This window comes from Mustela lutreola, chromosome 2, assembly GCF_030435805.1.
Source record: "Mustela lutreola isolate mMusLut2 chromosome 2, mMusLut2.pri, whole genome shotgun sequence".
Lineage (NCBI taxonomy): Eukaryota > Metazoa > Chordata > Mammalia > Carnivora > Mustelidae > Mustela > Mustela lutreola.
Genome location: NC_081291.1, coordinates 155,642,345 through 155,665,719, shown reverse-complemented (window position 1 = coordinate 155,665,719; position 23,375 = coordinate 155,642,345). Strand labels below are relative to the sequence as shown.

Here is a 23,375-nt window from a genome sequence, read left to right as displayed (position 1 = left end):
GTTCTCAGTTGGAGAATTTTCTGGTACGGATGGGGGCAGCCCAGTGGCAGGGGTTAGGAATAATTCCTGACACCACAATCAGCCCGCATTCATTGCTTGCATGTGCTGTCAGCTGCCAAAAGAGAGGGATTCTTCCTTTTGAAATTCGTTTTTGTTTGTTTTTTGGGTTTTTTTTGGCCTTTTGAATGTCTGGTCACTTCTAGGGCTGGGAATTATTGTTTTTAACCCAAAAGAATATTTTTCTTATTTCTAAAACTTTGGTTCTACTATGAGAGACCTTGTGATCCAAGTCTTTGCTCCTCCCTGACGTGCTTTCCACCTTCCTCAGAGGGGGATGGTGGGCCCTCTTCCACAGGTCCTGGCTGGCAGCCTCCTAAGGGCTGGTTGCCACAGCTGTGGCTGGTAGAGCTGCAGATTAAACAGCTGTGTGCAGATGTGGGGAGTTCTTTCCCAGTTCTTTCCACCGCTGGGTAAAAAGGGAGTCTTCAAAGGCAACTGCAGAAAGCATCAGTTAACCGGGGATGAACAGGACTGGGGCATCAGACTCCCCTCTACTTTCAAGTCCTATAAAACGACCAGTTATGATTTGGGCTGCAAAAGAAACAAAGAGCAGATGCTGCCGAGCCAGGATCCGAGGATTTTCCTCTGGGCCTGAGAGGGCTTCTTTGCTGGCGGGGAGGGCACTGGGTTGGAATCAGGACTTCCAAGCTTGAGTGCCAGCTCTGTCCTTTGGGAGATGTGTGCTCTAGACAAGTCACTAACTAGACCTGAGCTTCAATTTCTGTCACAAACTGAAGGAGTTGAATTCGATCCCAGAGGGATACCATGTTCTCTGGTTCTACAGAGAATTCTAGTCTACTTACATTACTGGATCCATCTGGTCCCCGAAGTTCTTGGAATACACACTCTTTCAGCAAAGTGTACATCCATGCCAAATTGGTATGTAAAAAGCAGGGAATATTCTTTTTACAGTGCCCCATTTTCTATAAAAACAAGTGTAATGGCTGTTACGTAATCATTTAAAAATATTTTATTAAGCAGTGACTTAAAAAATGCAAGAGAAGAATATAACCCCTCAGAGAAAATGCTTGAAGGAAAAACAAATATCACTATAAATATTGCACTTATAAAATCTCTTTTTTACATCTTCACACCACTCATTTCTAAATTACCCTTTTACAGAGACGTATAAATAAACTGCTTCCACACTGTCAGTGCTTGATACATTCAGTTTCCTATAGCCGCACCAAGTCTGCAAGTTTTCAATCATGTATCTGCTCCTCTCGGCGCAGGCACAGAACTCCCACCAGTGATACCGGAGGTCTCATACCTACATCATGTGAAGAGTAAATCTTTCTGAATGCTCAATATTTAATATAAGACTTTTTTTTCCTACAGAGAAAAATATAGATCTTTCCAAGGCAATGACAGAATGCAGCTTAACTCGACACAGTTCATTATTAACATTGCTTGTTTTTCAAGGCATCCAGGAGCTTCTGATTCTTGGTCTTGAACATCATGATAAAGCTGTTTGGCATGATTTTGCCTCGCCCGTCTTCACCCACTTGGCCCATAATAATGTAATTTAGACCTAAAAAAAAGAGAACATAAATTAATTTTTTTCTCCATGTGCATTTTTTTTTTATTATTCTTTTTAAAGATCTTATTAGAGGGGTGCCTGGGTGGCTCAGTCGTTAAGCATCTGCCTTCGGCTCAGGTCATGATTCCAGAGTCCTGGGATTGAGCCCTGCATAGGCTGTCTGCTCAGCGGGAAGCCTGCTTCCTCCTCTCCCACTTGTCCTGCTTGTGTTCTCTCTCTTGCTATTTCTTTCTCTGTATGTCAAATAAATAAAATCTTAAAAACAAACAAAAAAAGATTTTATTAGAGCGAGGAAGCACATGCAAGTGCAGGGAGGAGGGGGAGAGGGAAAGGGAGAGGGAGAAAAAGACTCCCTGCTGAGCAGGGAGCCCCAACCTGGGGGGTGGGGTGGGGGGAGCTTGATCCCAGGACCCTGGGATCGTGCCCTGAGCCGCAGGCAGATGCTAAACTGACTGAGTCACCCAGGTCCCCTCTATGTGTATTGTTTTGATAAAATTTAGACTATAACCTACCTCTAGATAAATGATCTGTAAATGATAAAACTACACATTTTGTCTATTCAGGATAAAATCAGGTTTAAGCCTCTCATCAGAAAAAAAAAAATCTAAATTCAACTAAGTTACATGTTCCAGCTCTGCCAACACTAGGAAGATGGGTGGAATGGTGAGATCCTGTCATGTCCTGCTCTGTGGTGCCCTGGGTCTGGGGCATTTACTGAGTGTCTGCTGTGTATGACACCCTGTGTTTATGTGAAAGATTGTCCTTCCTTGAGGGGCCGCAGTGCTCCCTGACACATCATCCTCAGATGGCCTCTCATCCTCTCAGAACACTTCTGGATTCCCAGGCCTTTGGCAACTAATGGGCCACTGGCTTCTGCTCCTGTGGTCGACTTGAACTCTTCTCAACACCTTGAGCATTTATACTACGTTCGTTCCTTGAGGACAAAGTTGCATCATCTATTTCTTTGCATTCTCACAGTTCCTTGCAACAAATAGTTATGAAAAAGTACTTCTATCAGATGGACACTTTTTTTTTTTTTAATTTTATTTATTTGTCAGAGAGAGAGAGAGGGAGAGAGAGCGAGCACAGGCAGACAGAATGGCAGGCAGAGGCAGAGGGAGAAGCAGGCTCCCTGCCGAGCAAGGAGCCCGATGTGGGACTCGATCCCAGGACTCTGGGATCATGACCTGAGCTGAAGGCAGCTGCTTAACCAACTGAGCCACCCAGGCGTCCCAGATGGACACTTTTTTGTATCACAGTGTGTCTGGCTAAGTTAGGCCTAGAGTGGGGTTCAAGCTGAGGTATGTCGGGTTCAACTCTGAAGACCTACCTTATCTGAGAAAAATGTCATAAAGCAAGCGTGTATTACAGTCTCCTTCACTCTCCCTTTCTCCTGTGTGTCATAAGAGAAACATGTGTATCCTTTTTCTCTGTTATAAGCCTTCCTCCATGGGCTAACATTGTCCTGTAGTGATCTTGAGCCTGTGCAAGTGTGGAGGACTGTGCATGGGGGGCCCCTCCTCAAGGCTGGGCTGCTAGCATTGTGAGGAGACCCTCCAGTAAGTATCTCCATGTATGTTACTTGCTTCTCCTGGCAGTTCTGGGGAGAAGTGTTATCTCTTACAGAGTCTTTCTCTCTGAAGAATCAACATTCTGCTGCTAGCCTCCAGACTTTTCTGAACAATCTGAATGCACAGTAAAGCTTTCTGGAACTGGATGTTCTTTGCTCTCTCTGGTGTGTGTGTGTGTGTGTGTGTGTGTGTGTGTGTGTGTGTGTGTTTTGTGGTTTGGTTATTGTAACAAGACTGAGGAAAGGAATGAGCCGAGATTGGATAGAGAAATCATGGTATATCACACAAGAGAATACCAGGCATTATCACCATTCCAGAGAGAGATCTATCTATAGGTGCTATTTGTGGAAAGATATCTGTACACATCATGTGAGGGAAGCTGCAGTAGAATTTTATAGCACAATCTCATTTGAGTGTGTATGTGGGTGCTTTCTGTAGATAGAACTTTCTAGAAGGAACGTTCACAGTATCTCTGGGGAAAGGGAAAAGGTTTCACTTTTTATTTTATATCCCTACTTACTTAAACTCTTTAAAAACCATAGACCATACACTACTTTTATAAGTTAAAGAACTTGTTAAAAAAAAAAAAATCATGTACCTCGGGCTCTGGACTTTTTCCTTTTTTTAACTTTCCTTTTTCCATAATTTCTCCTAATCTGATTTCCATGTGTGGATTTAATGATTCTGTGTCTGAAAATGATTCCCAAATCTTTAATTCTAGCCCATATATATCTCTGTCTTCTGAATGTCAGCTCCAAATTTCCTGCCCCTTGCTGGATATTTTCCTCTAAAACTGTATTGGAACTTTAAGTGCAAAAAGAAACTCTCTTTCCCCCGAACTGCTCCTTCTGTGTTTGTTCCTTGTTGATCCAGCTTCAAATGATTCTTGAACCCTTTTATCACTTTCACTATCTCACCTTCTGCCACAAGTTACAAGAACTGGGACCAGAGCCCTATTCTGCCTGACTCCAAGGCCTTCCTTCTACACCAGAAGTGGCCAACAGATGAAGCTTGATTTTAGTTCCCTTGCCCAGCCAGGGCGTGGAAATATCCATGACTTGCTCAGACTTTCTCTCGTTCCCTTCTCTGTCCCTGAGCTCCCCTCCAAGAAAGACTAAAGTTTTCCTCCTTACCTCTCCTGAGGAGAGGGCACTGCTTGCAGACCACAGTGATCTTGGCACTCATGTTCTTGCCAGCCTGCTGAATTGCCAGATTTCCCTCCTTGTAGATGTTGATGATCGAGACAGTGGCATGCAAGCTTCCACCCCGGGTGACAGTTGTGATCACGGTGCCAGCCAATACTGCCGAAGAAAACATTTGGAAATAAGACTGTGAAGGTAAATGTAGGCAGAACTGAAAATCACTGTACATTCTTCTAAGTTTCTGATAGGAAACGTTTTAATGTTCAAGACAAGGCCCTAATAGAACTATCGGATTTGAGTCTGTGCATTTGTCCCCAAAATTCAGGTTGGAAAAAAAGAGGCCATGGAGCCATAATGTTACCCAGGTTACCTGTGACAGAAACCGAAATGTCTCCTGCCCTGCAAGCTACTGCTGAGATGGGGACTCTTGACAATGTTTTATCCAACATGGGGACCATTTACCAAGTAAGGCAGAGACTTATGAGCCTCTACCTCTTAATTCTCAATAAGATCTTGAGTCTTTGGACACAATACTATACTGAGGTTGCATGGCAGGGGTTCAAGCCATTAAGACATGAGCCTTCCTGTTGGTATGGTTGAGTGCCTACCTCTCTGTGTCTTTCCCCCTTTCTCTTTAGCTGTCCTCTCTCCTTCAACTTTGGTTCATCCTATGGGTCCCCATCTCTAATTATTGGTAAATACCTGTGTTTTTCTGGGTCTTTCTTATCTACCTTGTATATCTCATTTAATAAAGTATAGAACTGAGTAAAACAACATTTTCTTGCTTTAAAACAAAAAAAACACAACCAAAAAACCCTAGCAAAACTCAGTTGCTTTTCATTATGTAATTTCTCTTTCTTCCATTGTGATGTAAGAAAGAGTCTCACTTTGGAGCCACAAGGAAAGATGCTATGTTTCTCAAAGGCATGCTTTTGATATTTTGTGGGTGACCATTCCATGTGGTGCAGGACTTGGGTTGGGAGACTGTTTTAAGAGCCCTGTTCCTGTTACCAATGTAGGCGGAGAACCAGTGGGCCGCTGGGGATAGCATTTGGTCATTTTACCAGGTAAGAGAGTAACAGTGGACTAAATCAAGTTTTGGACTTGGCTGACAAGACCCTTGAGGTTAAGGTGAGAAGTCACTTCTTATGTAGCAGGCAAAATTCATAAAATGAGAATTTTTATCATGCCCTACTTTGATTCCTGGTGATGTGTTCACTGAAAAATGTTAGTCGATAGCCAAGGGAACTCAGGGGGCTCCGAAGGACATGGAGGGGATTGCCTCAAGCACCTCACAGAAGACTAACCAGGGTGTGATAGCAATTTGTTTTAATTTTTATGCCTGTTATTTGAATTTCGGCATGGCAACTCCAGTAAGATTTAGGGCCCATTGGGTTCTTCAGTGCCTTCATGCCTTTGCAGACGACATAGTTCGTCTGCACTTCAGATAGGAAAAGGCAAGCAAAGCCTTTTCCGGGAGACTGTTCATTCGGGGTAACATACTTAGGTTTTAGCAACTTTCTTTTCCTGACAAGAATTTTCTTCAACATCCCTTTTTTAAAAAACCCACATAATTAAATTTGGTATCTCTTGCTTTTCAGTGATTTTTTACAGGAAGTGCCATTTTTTTAAACTGGAGAAAGCTCTTAGAAATTCTAAATCATTAGGTAGTATCTCCTTAGGTTCTAACTTACAAGTCATTCCCAAAGAGATTTCAGGTTCCCAAGTCTTAATTTAGTACTTTGGAAGGACATGACAGAAGAAATACTTGAATTTCTTCTGAGAAAGGCCAGCTTGGATATGTTTCTAATTTACTTAGGTGGAATTACAGATGTAAAAAAGTGCTTCGGACATGAAAAATATGTGAGAAAAATTGTGCAGGGTTTTTCAGGATCACTGAGCCACTGAGAGCACACAGAGGAGCGGTATCATACTCCAGAGTCAAATTATTAAGTTAATTAAAAGCACATTTTCTGTATATGTATTATTCTCAGTTGTGAAATCCAACACTTTGAACAGCACTAGTCAACATACCTCAGGGTATAGGAAAATATTTTCTTAGGTAAATGAAGAGTGTAACTGACACTTCACCATCACATTCATGGCAGTTCCTTTGAGATTAAGAATGCAGTCTCAAGTTTCTGATTAAAGAGAAAAGCCTGGGTTTTATTTCTTACCAAAGTTACTTGAACAATAATTGCTCTCCAGAGTCCCCGTCCGTCTACACTTTTGTTGACACAGGGCCACGGTGGGTTTTAAACCTAAATTCAAAGCAGACAGATATAAGATTCAGGAAAATGAATTCAAGTATAATTGGTGTTTAGACCTGAATCCATCTACTTAAAATTCCTATTTATTTCCCTCGACCACCAAGCTGTCATTGCAATGAAATAACTAGAAAACATTCAAAAGAAATTCTTTATGCTACTAACTACTGCTCTAATTTCCTCAGGGTAACTCAATGCTCTCTGCTGAATTTTAAACCTGAGATCAAAGATAACCCTATTCTCTTCTTCCTTTATATATAACAAACACTAACCAAAAATAGATGCAGTCTCCATGCGCCCAGCTTAGAAAAACCCAGTACATCAAATATGAACTCAGGAAATACATGTTAATTCTTCACTTTACAAAAGGAATCGAGTGGTGTTCCCCTTGAGGATGGAGGGAGCTTTCTTGGTGCATTTAAAAATACCCAACTGTCCAAATGTCAGTAGTATGACTCTGTAGAAATACTGCTCATGTGTAAAGCGTGTTATGCCTGTAATGAGATGTAACTAGTCATTAAACATTTATTTTGAGCCCGTCATTGCCTATAAAGATCTTAAGAACTGGGAAGTTGACTAATTTAAAAATAAAACAAAATAGATAAACACAGTAGTTCTCCAGCAAAGGTGATTTTTGTCCTCGGGTGACATTTTGCCATGTCCGGAAATAGTTTTGGCTGTCCCAACAGGGTCGCTATTGGCCTCTAGTGGGTAGATACCAAGGATGCTGCTGAAAGTCCTACAAGAAACAGCCCCAACAGCAAAGCATCATCTGGCCTAAAATGTAAACACTGCCAAGGTTGAAAAACTGTGAATTAACAAAATCAAAGTAGTTAATTCCCATTATCATGAACAAAGTTTCCAAAATATTTGCTAGTTATTCACTTACACGTGGCAATATGCAAGGAAGAACTAAACAAATCAACTGTAACAGAATTGTACTTGTTGGGCAAGAATTTGTGAACTCTTCTGTGAATTTATTATTTATTTGGTTTTAATTTGTACCTATACTTAACTCCAAAAAAGGACTTCAGGTGAATCACATTATTAAAATATTTACAATTTAATGTTAAGTTCATATAATAGGATCTGTGTGTGTATAAATTTTTTAAGACAGAGCTCAGACAACATTTAGAGGGAACATTGTTCTAGAAGTTGGACACCTAAATATACCTAATTAACTGAGTCAAAAAGTAGTGGCGTTAGTGGTTCTCTCTGTCTGATGAAAGAACATCCTTTCTGTGGGCTCTGGAAACCGCTCCTCTCAGCTTGGGAACATCAGTCTGCAAAATGGGCACATGTCCCACCCTGCTCCTCCCCTCCCTTCAGTAGATCTCTGCGTTCTTGGCTTTAAATCAACGTTAGAGCACCCTGACCCTGTAACCTCACTGTCTACTCTCTCCCTGCACTCCCTAGGTACCATGTGGTCCCCAGCCTTCTTCTCCAGGTGCACCTGCAACCATCTCACTGCACCCCCCCCTCCACGGTCCTCTCAGTGCTGTGGCTCCATCACTCCCAGACCTTCCCTCTGCTCTGTGTCTGTCACTCAGTGCCAGGCTCACATGTCTTCCTCCTAGAGCTTCATCACCAAGCTCTCAAGCTTAGACATCCAAGCTGCCTCTCCTTCAAGCCCTTCTCTTTTCAGTCTCCTTTGCCATTATAGCTTCCTTTTTAAAAAGCTGGAACTTCCAGAGATTGAATTCCAGCCCTTTCTCCACCTTTCTCTCCTAACCTCTCCCTAGATGACCTCCTCCTGGGCCAACCATGTATATACTGATGATCTGCAAATGTAAATCTCTTGCAGAAATCTCTTCTGGAGGAGACCATGGATCAAACTGGACTTGACTAGTCCACTTGAGTGTCACACACTCAAGCCCAACAAGCCGCAGCTTAACTAATGACTAGAGCCTTAAACCCAGTTCTCTGCTTCAATGATGGTCTCATTATCCTTGGAACAGAGCAAGCCAGAGACTTGGGAAGCATTCTTGACACCCTCCTTATCTCCCTAATCCAATGAATCATCAATGAAAGACTTGTCAGTATCTCCCAAGGCCCCTGCCTTGTACAACAGCCAGCATTTCTTGACTCTGTATTTCAGCACAGTTTCCCTGGATAACCACAAGAACCTGTGGCCTCCTGACCCTCCCATCCATTCACTCACACTGACCAGACTGATCTTCAAAGAGTGAGAATCTAATCCTGAACTTTGCCTAACTCCATCGACAGTTTCCCCCCAAATTAGGAAAAAATCCCAATACTCTAAAAAATCCCCACGCTTAGGACAGAATTCTAACACTCTAAAATACTTAGAAGCATAAGGAGAGAGGTAGTAGGACCTAACGACGGAGCTAGAGAGAGAAGCTAAGCACAACGTATGAAGGGTCTTATACATGGCATGAAGAAACTTGACGCCTGTACTGCCCATTCTGATAGCCACTAGCCACATGAGGCTTCTTAATTAATTAAATTAAAATTCAGTTCCTCTGCATCACTAGCCACATTTCAAATGTCCAACAGTGGCTATGGTATTGGATAGCACAGGTGCAGACAATGAATTCCAGTGGGAGACATGATCTGCTTTGTGTGCGGAGGGGGGCATGCAGTGGGGAGGCAGGCGAGAGGAGCTCAAGGATGATCTAAGAGTGTGGCTGCTAATGCTGTGGGCATGCTTGGGGAAGCCGCGGAGAAGCTGATTTAAAGCAGAAAATAGTGTGATCAAAATAAGTTGAGTTTGGTGTGTTTTAATTTAATTTAATTTAAATGTGTGTTTTAATTTAATTTAATTTAAATGGTTAGCAGTCACAAAACCCTAGGAGATAATCCTAAATTGATGTTTGCAATTTCAGAGAAGTTTAGGACTGAAGATAAAAATCTAGGGAGCCATTTAATTCACTGAAAGGAATAAGGACAACAGAGTCCCCGGGAGACGAGCTAGAGAAACAAGAAATAGGGCTTCAAAGTAAGGCAGTACATCTCTAGGCCACAAGGTGGCAGACTTGTGGAGTGTCAGAAGAAACAGCCCTTTGTAGAAGCGCCTGTACTCAAGTCAGGCCGACTTCGGGTGCAAGCAGAAAATGGTGGGCAATAAAGCTGGGCTCATTTTCAACCTGTCATGTATCCTAACTTTAGATCTTTCATTCCCACCTTTTTCTTTCTCCAGATTTAGATTTTGAGATCTGATGCCTGAAATCTCACTGGGTGGAGCTGACAGGCTGTAGGGACTCAGCATGGGGTTCCACTCTTGCCGCTCCATTTCTTAGATCATGCTCCAGAGTTTCCCAACTAGCTACTATAACCCATTGAGTATTTCTGTTTGATTAACCCCATTTTGAAAGAAAAAATATATATTTTGCATAACACATTTCAGAGGGAAGCAAAATAAAAACAAAAACCCAAAAAACTGGCAGATGGGAAAATAGACAGGTATCAAGACCCTAGAACTTTAATCTAAAATACTACAATTCTATGTAATAAAGTCATAATTTTTTAAGTACCAGAAAAAGAAAAAACTGGGCTTATAATGATCTATGCCTATGTCAGGGTTCCTAATTTTTTTAAGTGGTCATAATTTTCTTAGATGACATTTGAAAATTATTAGCTTCTACACACTTATACCTTATACTTTTCTTCCATTAATGGAGTCATATTATTCCCTTAGATAAGTTTGGTATTTTTTTTTTTTTTAGATTTTTTATTTATTTATCAGAGAAAGAGGGAGAGAGAGCGAGCACAGGCAGACAGAATGGCAGGCAGAGGCAGAGGGAGAAGCAGGCTCCCTGCTGAGCAAGGAGCCCGATGTGGGACTCGATTCCAGGACGCTGGGATCATGACCTGAGCCGAAGGCAGCTGCTTAACCAACTGAGCCACCCAGGCGTCCCCCTTAGATAGGTTTTCATCTTATTTAATTTAGTTTCAAGTATCTTTACTTTTTTTTTTCTGTTTCAAAAGAATTTTTCTTATACTCCTGAAGTGTGTGTGCAAACATCAAAACAGAAAAACTCACCTGTAGTTACAGGGAACGTGGTGGTAACAGGTGATGCTGTAGTTGTAGGCAGTTTTTTTGGCCTGAATTTGTAGTGACCAATAAACCCATCTGCAGTTAAACTTAAGTCTGATAAAAACTGAATGAGAAGTTCATTTCTCTCAGATACAATTGGCCTAAAAGAAGAAAAGCATTAAAAAAATTTTTTTTTAAAGTGGCACCTCTCTGAAATGTAGACTTCTGCTCTCCATTCATTTCTGACAGTAGATTACGGTATGTGTAAACTTAAATGTGGAATACTTCAAAAGGCAAAAGTCTCAATCTGCTCAGTATTAATGCTACTTAGCTAACATTTCCTGAGTGTTTGTTCAGCTCAGCACTAGGCTTTATGCAAACTCTTGAATTCCACCTTCACAGCAACTCTATTGTTATCCCTTTCTTAACAAAAAGACAACTGAACTTCAGAGTTCCAAGTGATTTGCCGGAGGCCCTACAGCTAGTATATGTGGGGGATGCAGGATTTGAACATAGGACCAGGTAGACCTTGGGACCAATGTAAACATGGAAGCTGTGCCTGGTTCCTCACGAGCACCTCAGCTTTTGGTCTGACCTGGGAACCACACTGCTGCTTTTGACAAAGAGTCTGGACCTAAGCTGGCCAGGAAGCTAGGGATACTGGCCCAAGAGAGTCAGATGGAGAAATCTGATGAACAAATTCTTACACCCCACAAAGACTCAGCCAGAGGGATCATCTCAGTGGGCTGGTCACTAGGGGATAAAAAAGCTATGACTTCCATTTCATATTTAATGAGACCTCTGGTGCATGCCCCAAATGGAAACATTTCTGTTTATAATCTCAGTGGCAGAATGCTGTGAAGGAGAAAGTAATTGCTTTGGTAGTTATGAACAACATCATGAAGAACTCTAATTTTAAAGCTATTTTGGGGGCTTGCTGATTAGCTGGCACTAAAGATTTACTGGTGATGATAACTGAGGCTCAGAAGCACTTGTAAGTCTTAGGGGATAACTATTACATAAAAGAGTTTCATTTGAACTTTTTCTATTATAATTTAAGCAATGGTTTAAAAATGCTATGTGGCTAATTCTATTTAAAGACTAGTTAATTGAAAAGTGTGGGGGGGGGGGAAACAAAACCTGAACAGGTTATTTAACAGAGTTAACTGGCGGTTTGACTAAAGTTTTTTGAGGCATCTTCTCAGTCAAACGACTTCTCAGGCATTATGGACAGCAAATAAGGAGGCACTGCATCCCCCCGCCCCCCCCAACACCTGACAGCTACTTTGAGTAGGAATGTCTGTGTGTGTGTGTCGATGAAGGAGGTAGATCTGAATTTGACCAAACCAGCTAGAAAAACTGCAGGATCTTTTCTGCCATGAAGTCTACTACCTCCTGAGCCAAGGGATGGGACAAACCTAAGAGTGAGCTTTGTGACCTATAGTTAGCATCCTTGTCATGAAAGTGATTGAGATCATTGAGAATCAAGCCTTTATCAGAAATATTCTGTCTTCATGACAAAGTGCTCCACATCACTCGGCAGCGGGGAAATACAAATCAAAACCACAATGAGATACCACCTCACACCAGTCAGAATGGCTAAAATTAACAAGACAGGAAATGACAGATGCTGGCAAGGATGCGGAGAAAGGGGGACCCTCTTACACCGTTGGTGGGAATGCAAGCTGGTGCAGCCACTCTGAAAAACAGCATGGAGATTCTTCAAAAAGTTGAAAATAGAGATACCCTATGACCCAGCAATTGCACTGGGTATTTACCCTAAAGATACAACCATAGTGATCCGAAGGGGCACATGCACCCGAATGTTTATAGCAGCAATGTCCACAATAGCCAAACTATGGAAAGAACCTAGATGTCCATCAACAGATGAATGGATAAAGAAGATGTGGTGTATATACACAATGGAATACTATGCAGCCATCAAAAGAAATGAAATCTTGCCTTTTGCGACAACGTGGATGGAACTAGAGGGTATTGTGCTTAGCGAAATAAGTCAGTTGGAGAAAGACAACTATCATATGATCTCCCTGATATGAGGAAGTGGAGATGCAGTGTGTGGGGTTTGGTGGGTAGGAAAAGAATAAATGAAACAAAATGGGATTGGGAGGGAGACAAACCATAGGACTCTTAATCTCACAAAACAAACTGAGGGTTACGGGGGGAGGGGTGTCGGGAGAGGGTGGTTGGGTTATGGACACTGGGGAAGGTATGTGCTATGGTGAGTGCTATGAAGTGTATAAACCTGGCGATTCACAGACCTGTACCCCTGGGACGACTAATACATTATATGTTAATTAAAAAATTTAAAAATTAAAAAAAAATTCTGTCTTGCTTTTGAAAACACATTCCATTAAATAAATACAAACAATGTGCATGAAACACAATTCCCAACTACAATAAAGTATGTTAAACTTATTTAAATGATAAAATTACAAAAAGCCCTTATTGTAATCGGCAAAGGAAACCTCAAGACCTAATCAGGTCAGCCTTCTGGGCAAGTGTTATAATTACAGTCATCATCGAATGCCTTTTCTATGAACTAATCTTGGGAGCGTTAAATTGGAAGTTGACTTTTCTCAAGGAAGAGTATTTTAGTAACAAAGACATATTTTTGTTACATTGCTACTGAGCTTTAGGCATGAATGTGACAGAATCACAGAGCCATAAATGTTCTGAGAGCCATGTGGTGCATCTGCAAATTAATGTTACACATCACTAGAAAGGCAAGAGGAACTCGCACGCGGGTTCATTCCATGCTGGCAGGTCCCGGGAAGGAATGGAGGAGGCTGTTTGGTCTTACAGAGCTAGCTGTGTTAGTGGTCGTTGCTTTGTCATCCAGCCTTCCTCATCTTCATCTCTACGGCCAGTCAACCACCATGTCCTGCCAATCTTGCACCCTGAGCATTTCTTAATCCACCTCCTGTCCATCTCTACCATTCTTTCCTGCCTCCTCAACTTCACTGGGACCCCCTGCCGCAGCCTTCTAACCAGACTCTCTTGCTCATCTTGTCAAGGATGGAGATTCTAAGGCAATGGTCCCATCATTTCCGGCCTAAATGCACCCAAAAGGTTCCTGCGTCTGCAGGATGTGGAACCCTGTTCAGTGCTCCTGCCTCCTCTCTCTCCCCCTAGACCCCAGGGGTTTGGGTTACAGAATAGCACATACCTCCCCTGTGTACCTCTATTTGCGGAACTCCTTCTAACTTGGAATGACTCTGTCCTCCCTTCCGCCTGTGACCAACACTAGCCCTTCAAGACTAAGCTTCAAGAGGCACAATCTCCTCCGAAAAACCTCTCCTGACTTCTTCACCACTTGTCCCAACTGTCTTCAACTTTTATTGAAGGACCCCTTGACCATCTAATGCCATTTCTATGGACTAATCTTGGGAAGAACTAATCTGATTCCTTGTCAGAAATCCTGGACCCGGGGGTCCTTGTCAAATATGTGACAGATACCAGTTTCTGTTTTGTATCTTCTCTTTTCCCTCTCTTGAAGGTGTATTTTGATGAGTAGAAATTATCATTTAAGTTTCCAATGCCTCTGTAGTTGATTTTTGTGTGATACGATTCATTTTACCCATAAGAGTAAGACTTATGGGGCACCTGGGTGGCTCAGTGGGTTAAACCCTCTGCCTTCAGCTCAGGTCATGATCCCAGGGTCCTGGGATGGAGCCCCGCTGGGGAATCTCTGCTCAGCAGGGAGCCTGCTTCCTCCTCTCTCTCTGCCTGACTCTCTGCCTAGCTGTGATTTCTCTTTGTCAAATAAATAAAATGTTAAAAAAAAAAAAAAGAGTAAGACTTATCCCTGCCTCATTTTTCAGTGGGCCATTTTCTTACCAATGGACATGTGGGTCTCTGTGATGTGCCTCATCTGCAGACCGTGTGGAAACGTTTCTGGCCTCCCTTTGTTGTCGTCATTAGTCTGTTCGTCTATCTCTATTAAAACCACCTTGTCTCAATTATGACGGCTTTTCGAAATGACTTCATCATGTAAGGCAAATCCTCTTGCCAGGTTCTCCTTCAGAGCTGCCTTAGTGTCCTCTCCTTCCCCCACCCCCTTGCAATTTCATGAATTTTAGAATCAGGCTGTCATGGCTAATGAAAAACGGATTTTGTTATTTTTAAATGACACTAATTCTTCCTATTCATGAGAAAGTATATAACTAACTCCATTTATTGAGGTCTTTTAACATACCTTTGAGTAAGGTCTTACAATTTTCTCCATTGAGGCCTTATATAGAAGTATTAGATTTATTTTTTAATATCTTTTTAGTTGCTATGAAAATAATCTTTCTAAAAATACGAACTTTTTTTTTTTTTTAAGTATTTAAGAAATGCAACCTTTTCTTTTAAGGCTCCAAGCTGGGCATGGAGCCTACGTGAACTCACAACCCTGAGATTAAGACATGAGCTGAGATCAAGACTGGATTCCCCAACTGACTGAGCCACCCAGGCACCCCTAAATTTTTTATTCAAGCTTTTTAAGAAAAGGTATTCTTGAATAATTAATGTTTCCAACCCCCCCCCAAAATTAAATCTGCAAGTCACACTTTAATCTAGTAATATATTTTCTAAGTTCAAACCAACCTCAAATTCCTGGTTAGAGCGTCTTTTTTATACATTGTTAGATTTGACTTCCTAATATTTTTTCTTTTAAGATTTGTTTTTCATCACATTCGTAAGTAAGATCAATCTTTAATATTCTTTTTTGGGGGGGGATTCTGTCCTTACCTTGTTTTGGTGTGTATTTATACTAGCTTTATAAAATCAGTTATGGGGACGCCTGGGTGGCTCAGTTGGTTAAGCAGCTGCCTTCGGCTCAGGTCATGATCCCAGCGTCCTGGAATCGAGTCCCACATCGGGCTCCTTGCTCGGCAGGGAGCCTGCTTCTCCCTCTGCCTCTGCCTGCCATTCTGTCTGCCTGTGCTCGCTCTCACCCCCTCTCTCTCTCTGATAAATAAATAAAATCTTTAAAAATAAATAAATAAATAAATAAATAAATAAATAAATAAAATCAGTTGTGGAGGGGCACCTGTGTGGCTCAGTGGGTTAAACTTCTGCCTTCCACTCAGGTCATGATCCCAGGATTCTGGGATCGAGCCCTGCATCGGGCTCTCTGCTCAGGAGGAAGCCTGCTTCCCCCTCTTTCTCTGACTGCCTCTCTGCCTACTTATGATCTCTCTATCTGCCAAGTAAATAAATAAAATCTTTAAAAAAAAATCAATTGTGGAACAATCTCTGTTTTTCTCTGGAAGAATCTGTATAGTGTTTGGTATCATTTGTTCCTCAAATGTTTGTTGGCACGCATGGAGAAAAACAATCTGGGCCTGTTTTCCCCAAGAATGCCCCCCCCATTAGGAAGACTTTTAACAACCAATTAAGTTTCTTTAATGATTATTTGGCAATTCTGGGTTTTTCTTTTCCCTGTGTCCATTTTTGCTTAAAAAATACATTTTCCCCAGTTGCTGAATGTACTTGCTCCCTATTTATCCATTAGATAACCTATTAATTATTTTTCAAATCTTCTATATCCCATTTTTCCATCTTTCTCCAACTGACAGTTAATCTCTCAACTATACAAAGAGATGTGTTAAGAATCTCCTACTGTAATAGTAACTTTGTAGATATATTAGTTTTTGTTTACCTAGTTTTTGCTTTATATATTTTTCTGTACATACAAGTTTACAGTTATTATACCTTCCTGATAAAGTGTACTTTTTATCATTACATAGCAACTATTTTTAGTAATGCTTTCTTCCTAAAATCTACTTTTCCCTAATATCAATAAAACTATGTTCATTTTCTTTCAACCAACATTTGGTTCCAATATCTTTTTCTATCCTTTTAGTCTCAAATGTCCTGTGTTCTTATTTTTGTTGGAAATGTGTCTTATAAACAGCATATATTGGATTTATTGTCCAGTCTAACATGCTTTGTCTTCTCACTAATGATCTGATTCATTTGCATTTATATTGATTACACATAGATCAAAATATAATTTTACCATCTTATTTGGCGCACTTTTTTTTTTTTTGTCTTGCCTTTTTTTTAAAAAAAAACGTTTCTCCTTTTCTCTTTTCTTGCCCTCCTTTGGAATGAACTTCTTTCTCATTTCATGTTTTCTCTCCCCTGTTTTGGAAGTTAAAGACTCTAATGGTTGCCCTGAACTTAACATCTTCATTTACTTAAGCATCTTATACAGCTTAATAATATCTTCACCCTGTTTCTAAACGACACAAGGGCCCATGAGTCCTTCAGCTCTTAGAACCAGGATCTTTGCTCAGGGTTTCCTCCTGTAGCTCAGTCCTTTATCCAGCAACCGCTACTTTTCCGCTTGAAATACAGAATGTGAAGCTTCTTTAGTTACGGTCTATTGGTAGAAAACTGTCTCAGCTCTTGTTTAAATGAAAAGGTTTTTTAACTTCTTTTATTCATAAATGAGAGATTTTCTTGAGTAAATAATTCTAAAATGACAGTTACTTTGTCTCTGCATTTTGAGGATACTGTTCTAAGAGCTTCAGACTTCCACTATTGCTACGGAGAAGTCAGATGTTAGGCTAATTGGCTTCCTTCTGTGAAAATCTGTCTTTTCTCTCTGCTGTTTTTAACATCTCTCTGTTGTCCTCTGGTTTTGCTATAATATATGTAGGAATTGGTATATTAATATATATACTGCTTAGGATTTGAGTTCTTGAACTTGATAATTGGGGTCTTTCATTTATAATGGAAAACTTGGCTATTATTTCTTCAAACATTACATCTCCTATATTCCCTATTTTTTTCTTATGGAACTCCAATTAAATGTATTTTAGATCCTCGCACTCTAGCCTCTATGGCTCTTAACCTCTCTTTCATATTTCCCATCTATTATCTTCTTATGCTATATTCCAGGTAATTACTTCACAACTGTTTCTCAGTTCCCTAATTCTTTTTGGAGCTGTGTCTTATCTACTATTTAACACATGTATTCAGTTTTCTGTGTAAATTATCAAATGTCTCAGTTCTAGAAATTTTATTAGGCTCTTTGTTAATTCTGATCATATCTCAAAGTCTCTTGTTTCTTGGTCAGACTTCCAATAATCTGCACCTTCATTTTGTATGAATTTCTTTAAGCATATTTATTTCACATTCTGTATGATAATTACTATATATGGCCTCTGATTATATTATTATTATATATTATTATATTATTATCTGATTATATTATTTATTTCTGCTGGTTCTTGTTTATGTTAACTTTTCCTTTATGTTTTATGATTATTTAGATTGGGAACTTATATTCCTTGAAATTTACTTATAGGAATTGCTAAAGCCTATGTTAGATGCCTTCTCCCAGACAGGATTTGTGTTTTCTCCTCTCAGTCCCTCTGGGCACTATCAAATGGGAAACCTTAAATTCTGGGCTACAGTTTTTTGTACAGTCAGGTAGTGTCAATTCTAACCTCAGACTCACATGTGGACTGGTTTTTGGTTAGGAATTCTCATGAGAGAATACCTTTTCTTCCGTTTACCGAATGCCAAAGCCCCAACAGCCAATCTCCTTACCTTCACCCTTGGTGGGGAGGAGAATGAGTTCAGTCACATTCTCCATATGGTGTCACTTTCTATGGGTGCCTGACTTATGTTCTGGTCTTTGATCCAATCTCACCTCTTGCCTCGACCCTGAGCTCTGTCTCCTATCTCGAAGCCTGGTCTGCTGTGAGTGAAGTTCTAGGTCACCAAGAACTGGCACATGTCACCTGCAAGTACTTATCCTTTCGGATATAGGTTTCTTAACATTTTTGACCTCTTATGAGTTCTCTTATTTTTTATCAACTGAGCAATGCTTAAAAAATTTTTTTTAACTTAGGAACACTGCTTAGTACTTATCCCTGTATGATTTTTATTTTTTATTTTTTACTTTTTTAATTTATCTGACAGACAGAGATCACAAGTAGGCAGAGAGGCAGGCAGAGAGAGAGAGAGAGGAGGAAGCAGGCTCTCCGCTGAGCAGAGAGTGCGCCCTGTATGATTTTTAAAGGCTATCTTCATTTCTGTATTGCTAGAAACTTGAGAAAAATTTTTAAAAATATTTGAATATAAAGAGAAGGAGAGATATGGCAGAAAAAGCAACAGCAGGATAGAGTCAAGAAAGGGCTCCTTTTTTTTTTTTTTTGCCCCTTAATTCAGTAGAACTTAAATTTACAGGCTATGGGAAAGAAATAAAAACAAAAGGGAGGCAGAGGTTAAAGGTGGAGATGATGGAGAAAAAGAAGAGGACTACTGGACAGAGGGAAGTATCAAGGGAGAAAAGGAGAAGGTCAGAAGGAGGATTAGGCGTAGGACTGGCTTTGAATAAAGGAGTGTGTGGTAGGCTGAGTAGTGCCCCCACCCCCGTGTGTCCACATTCTAATCTTCGGGGCTTGTCAATACGCTATCTTCTGTGCAAAGGGACTTCGCAGGTATGATTTAGTTAAGGATCTCAAAAAGGGGAGAGTGTCCTGGATTGCTTAGGTGGGCCCTAAATGTAACCACAGGTGTCCTCAGAAAAGAGAGGTTTGACTCCAGAAGAGGAGAAGGCAATATGGGACAGAAGCAGAGATAGGAGTGATGTGCTTTGAAGATGGAGGAGGAAACCGCTGCCAAAACATAGCAGCAGCTTCTTGAAGCTGAAATAGGCATGGAAATAGATTCTCCCCTCAGAGCTTCCAGAAGCAAACAGTCTGCTGACAGCTTGGCTTTAGTCCAGTGAAAGTAAGTTCAGACTTCTGACCTTCACAACTGTAAGGGAATTAATGGGTTCCTACAAGCCACTCGGTTTGTGTTAATCTGTTAGAGCAGCAACAGGAGAAGAATACAGCAGGAACACCTTTTCTGAAAGCTCAGGAACGCCTTTTCTGAAAGCTTAGAAATGGGCCTTTCTCTAACACATTAAGCTGGAGAGTCAAATTTGGGTATGGTAATGTTCAAATTTTAACCAACTTGCATGTATTAAGAATTCTTTGTATTATCAATCTTAAGCTAAATGAATTTAAATTGAAAACTACTTTGCTGTAACTCACATGCATCGAGGGGAATCATAGACATGCATGTAAAATCCAGTGACACATATAATCTAATTGTGTTTAAGCAACAAAGTAGAAAGGGTATTTCAATTGGCAGAATGGTGACTTTGACAGCAAGCTGTAGTAGTTTTTTAAAGATGTTATTTATTTATTTATTTAACACAAAGAGATGGAGAGAGGATGAGGGAAAGCACAAGCAGGGGAAGCTGCAGGCAGAGGGAGAAGCAGACTCCCTGCGGAGCTGACACAGGACTCGATTCCAGGACCCCGGGATCATGACCTGAGCTGAAGGCAGATGCTTAACTGACTGAGCCACCCATGATCCCGCCCTTTTTTTTTTTAGTAATCTCTACAGGCTCAAACTTATGACCCTGAGGTCAAGTGTTGCAAGCTCTACTCACTCAGTAAGCTAGACACCCTGAGCTGTAGTAATTTCAATTTCAGCCGCCTGCTTTTTTTCTCAGAACTTCCCCCATTCCACTCTGATGCCTGAAGTCACCTTTGTAGAGCAGTGATGTCTCCAGGTATCTGGCTAGCGGCTGACTCTGGGGCATCACCAACCCTGCTTCTGTTATCTGGCTGTTGAGGCCTCACTCCACTCATCAATGTTGCCTTGCTTTCTGGGCTGCCTAACTCTTAGTGCTGGTGCTGTATGGGACTCTATAGCCATGGAACCCCAGAATTTGTGAACAAAACAATAACAGCATAGAATCCTCCAGAAAATAAAATATAGATATATAATACACATATTTATATATAAATAAAATATAATAAATATATTTGTATATTTATAAATAATTAAAAATTTAAAATAAAATTTATAGATAAATTTTATAAATATAAAATAATTTTTATATATTTATATAAACATAAATAAATCTATAAATTATAAATTTATAAATAAAAATATATTTACATATAAATAAAATATAAATATCAATATAATTGGTTAATTGACTGAAAAAGAAGTCTAGAGCCACTAAAACATTAATGAAATAATACAGACACTACTTACGCAGGTGGGCTATCGCCACAATATTTTCCAATTCTTTTAGCGTCATTGATTTCTCCACCATTGAACACAGCCACAAAATCATACCGGCAATAGTTGTCACGCTCAACATCAAACTTCTCAAATTTTAATTCTATAAGCTTTAGAGAAAGCACAACATTAGAAATATCAAGATAGCACTGAGGAATAATCTCAAACGGGAATCTTCCTCTCCCCAGATCTGCAAGATTTTCCTTGGTAAAGAATGTGTTCATTCTGTTTGAATTATTTGTTTCTTATTGTTTTCATATTTCTTCTCTAACAAAACTGTGGTATTTTTTATTTTAATCATTCCAAAAGATCAACCTTGGTTAAGATCTTAAATTTGAGAGATCTGTTCACCTACAGTTACAAATGTATGGGAACACCATGTAACCCTAACAGCCTACGTTAAGAACATAACTGGATACGTGTTGGAGTGGGAAGCAGAGGTATATACCTACTTCATTCTTCTCCTCTGACATGTCCCCTATGTTAGAGTGTGTTGAGGTGTGGTGTATGTGTTTCGTATTTGGGTAGGTGAGATGCTGGATAGAGTTGCTCCTCTTTCAAGGGAAGGAGAATGATATTCCTATTACATGTAAGAAGATAAATTCTTTAGGACCAGAGATTCAGGAAGTAGAGATTGACTGTGAGTCTTCCTGAAGTTTGTTTGAAAAGTGTGCCTACTGAGTTGAGCACAGCCTACTTGGTGATGTGGTTGATTTCTGAAGAGGCTGCTTGAAAGCACTGATAAACAAGTCAGTGTTAGATTTCTTAAGTATTAGTTTTTTTGTACTAGTACCAATAATAGTATCCTTAAGTTATTCAAGTCAATAGGAAGTTTTGTTTTAATAGGCAACATTCCCCTCACAAGCAGATTTTTCCAGGGCACCTCCAATTTGTGAATCAAAGGAAATCTCAATGGGTCATCAATACCCATGGTACCCAGATAGCTGGTTCTATGCAGGTGGGCAGGCAACCCCCCCTGCTGCTTACAGAAGATAACAGGCATTAATTTCTGTTAGGACAGGCCATAGTTATTAGCTAAAGGAGACTCACACGCAATAATTGGATGAAGATGGTAACAGCAACAGCACCACAGAGGGACCAGTGGTAAATTCTGGCTTTGAACGTAACCGTCGCATATCTACATATTTACCCACCTTTAAAAAGTCAGCACCAGTTATGGCTGAATAACAGCTTATTCATATTTAGCACTGTTTTAAATTATATTAAAATATTTCCTCTTTGGGTCCAGTAATTTCTAACCGGTTACTAATAAAATGTTTTCCAGATTATTAAAAATTGGCTGAATTTTCTCTACTTAGAAATTAGTCACATAATAACTTTTGAAGAAAGGATTAAAAATGAGTAAATAAAAAGGAGAATAAAGGGAAAAGCTATGATAAAAAAATGAAAATAAGTCTTTAACTTATGCTCATAGGTTTGCACAGAAATTACTTAGGACTTAATCTTCCCATTATATTCTACTTTGACAGTGCTTCCATGATTTCAGGCATTGCAATAGTCATTAAAAACTACTTGGCTGGGGGCGCCTGGGTGGCTCAGTGGGTTAAAGCCTCTGCCTTCAGCTCAGGTCATTATTCTAGGGTCCTGGGATCAACCCGCATCGGGCTCTCTGCTTGGCAGGGAGCCTGCTTCCTCCTCTCTCTCTGCTTGCCTCTCTGCCTACTTGTGGTCTCTGTCAAACAAATAAATAAAACCTTAAAAAAAAAAAAAAAAAAAAAACTTGGCTAAAGCCAAAAATCACATTAGTAAAATGGAAGCCAAATTTAAGTTTAAATAATCAAAGAGATGAACAATGAAAAAAAGATGCTGAATTGTAATCTGCAAGGATAACTAGGCTGAAATTATTTAGGCTAATTAATACATTTCCAGGGGCGCCTGGGTGGCTCAGTGGGTTAAGCCGCTGCCTTCGGCTCAGGTCATGATCTCAGGGTCCTGGGATCGAGTCCCACATCGGGCTCTCTGCTTGGCAGGGAGCCTGTTTCCTCCTCCTCTCTCTCTCTGCCTGCCTTTCTACCTACTTGTGATTTCTCTCTGTCAAATAAATAAATAAAATCTTTAAAAAAAAAAAAAAAAATTAATACATTTCCAAATGTCACAGAGAGAAAAATGACCAGCACAATCTCAAGAATTACATAATGGAGGGGCCCCTGGGTGGCTCAGTGGATTAAGCCTCTGCCTTTGGCTCAGGTCATGATCTTAAGGTCCTGTGATCAAGCCCCATGTTGGGCTCCTGCTCAGCAAAAGCCTGCTTTTCCCTTTCCCAGTCCCCCTGCTTGTGTTTCCTCTCTAGCTGTCTCTCTCTGTCAAATAAATAAAACCTTAAAAAAAAAAAATTACATAATGGCTTAAATATCAAGAAATGTGATTTTTAAGTGTTAAACTATTAAAAAAGTTCAATAAATTTGTAGAATCTTTCATCATTAAGTAAATGACCATATTTTTATTCTTGAAAATAAAACTGGGTTTGGAGATTATGATCAAAGTGTGTGTGTGTGTGTGTGTGTGTGTGTGTGGTATGTGAGAGAGAGAGAGAGGGAGTGTTCAAATCACTAACTTGCATGGTATATTTGCCTGAATAATTTTCCATTAAAAAATCAATATATGACAAATAGTATTTGTATAAGTCATACAAATGATAAGCTTAGAAAATTTTTTAAAGATTTATTTATT

General features: G+C 40.1%; 1 protein-coding gene across 1 annotated transcript in view; it reads right to left on the bottom strand.

The window, feature by feature from the left end:
• Positions 1–1,012: 1,012 nt before the first annotated feature.
• The window catches only part of PCOLCE2 (procollagen C-endopeptidase enhancer 2), a 66,703-nt gene continuing 44,340 nt past the window's right edge, over positions 1,013–23,375 (bottom strand). The window contains exons 5-9 of the mRNA XM_059163857.1: positions 20,658–20,794; positions 10,584–10,738; positions 6,491–6,574; positions 4,305–4,472; positions 1,013–1,591 (exon numbers count right to left, since the gene is read on the bottom strand). Coding sequence (XP_059019840.1) covers positions 1,461–1,591; positions 4,305–4,472; positions 6,491–6,574; positions 10,584–10,738; positions 20,658–20,794 — 675 coding nt within the window. The 3' untranslated portion in view covers positions 1,013–1,460. The remainder of the gene's footprint in view (positions 1,592–4,304; positions 4,473–6,490; positions 6,575–10,583; positions 10,739–20,657; positions 20,795–23,375) is intronic.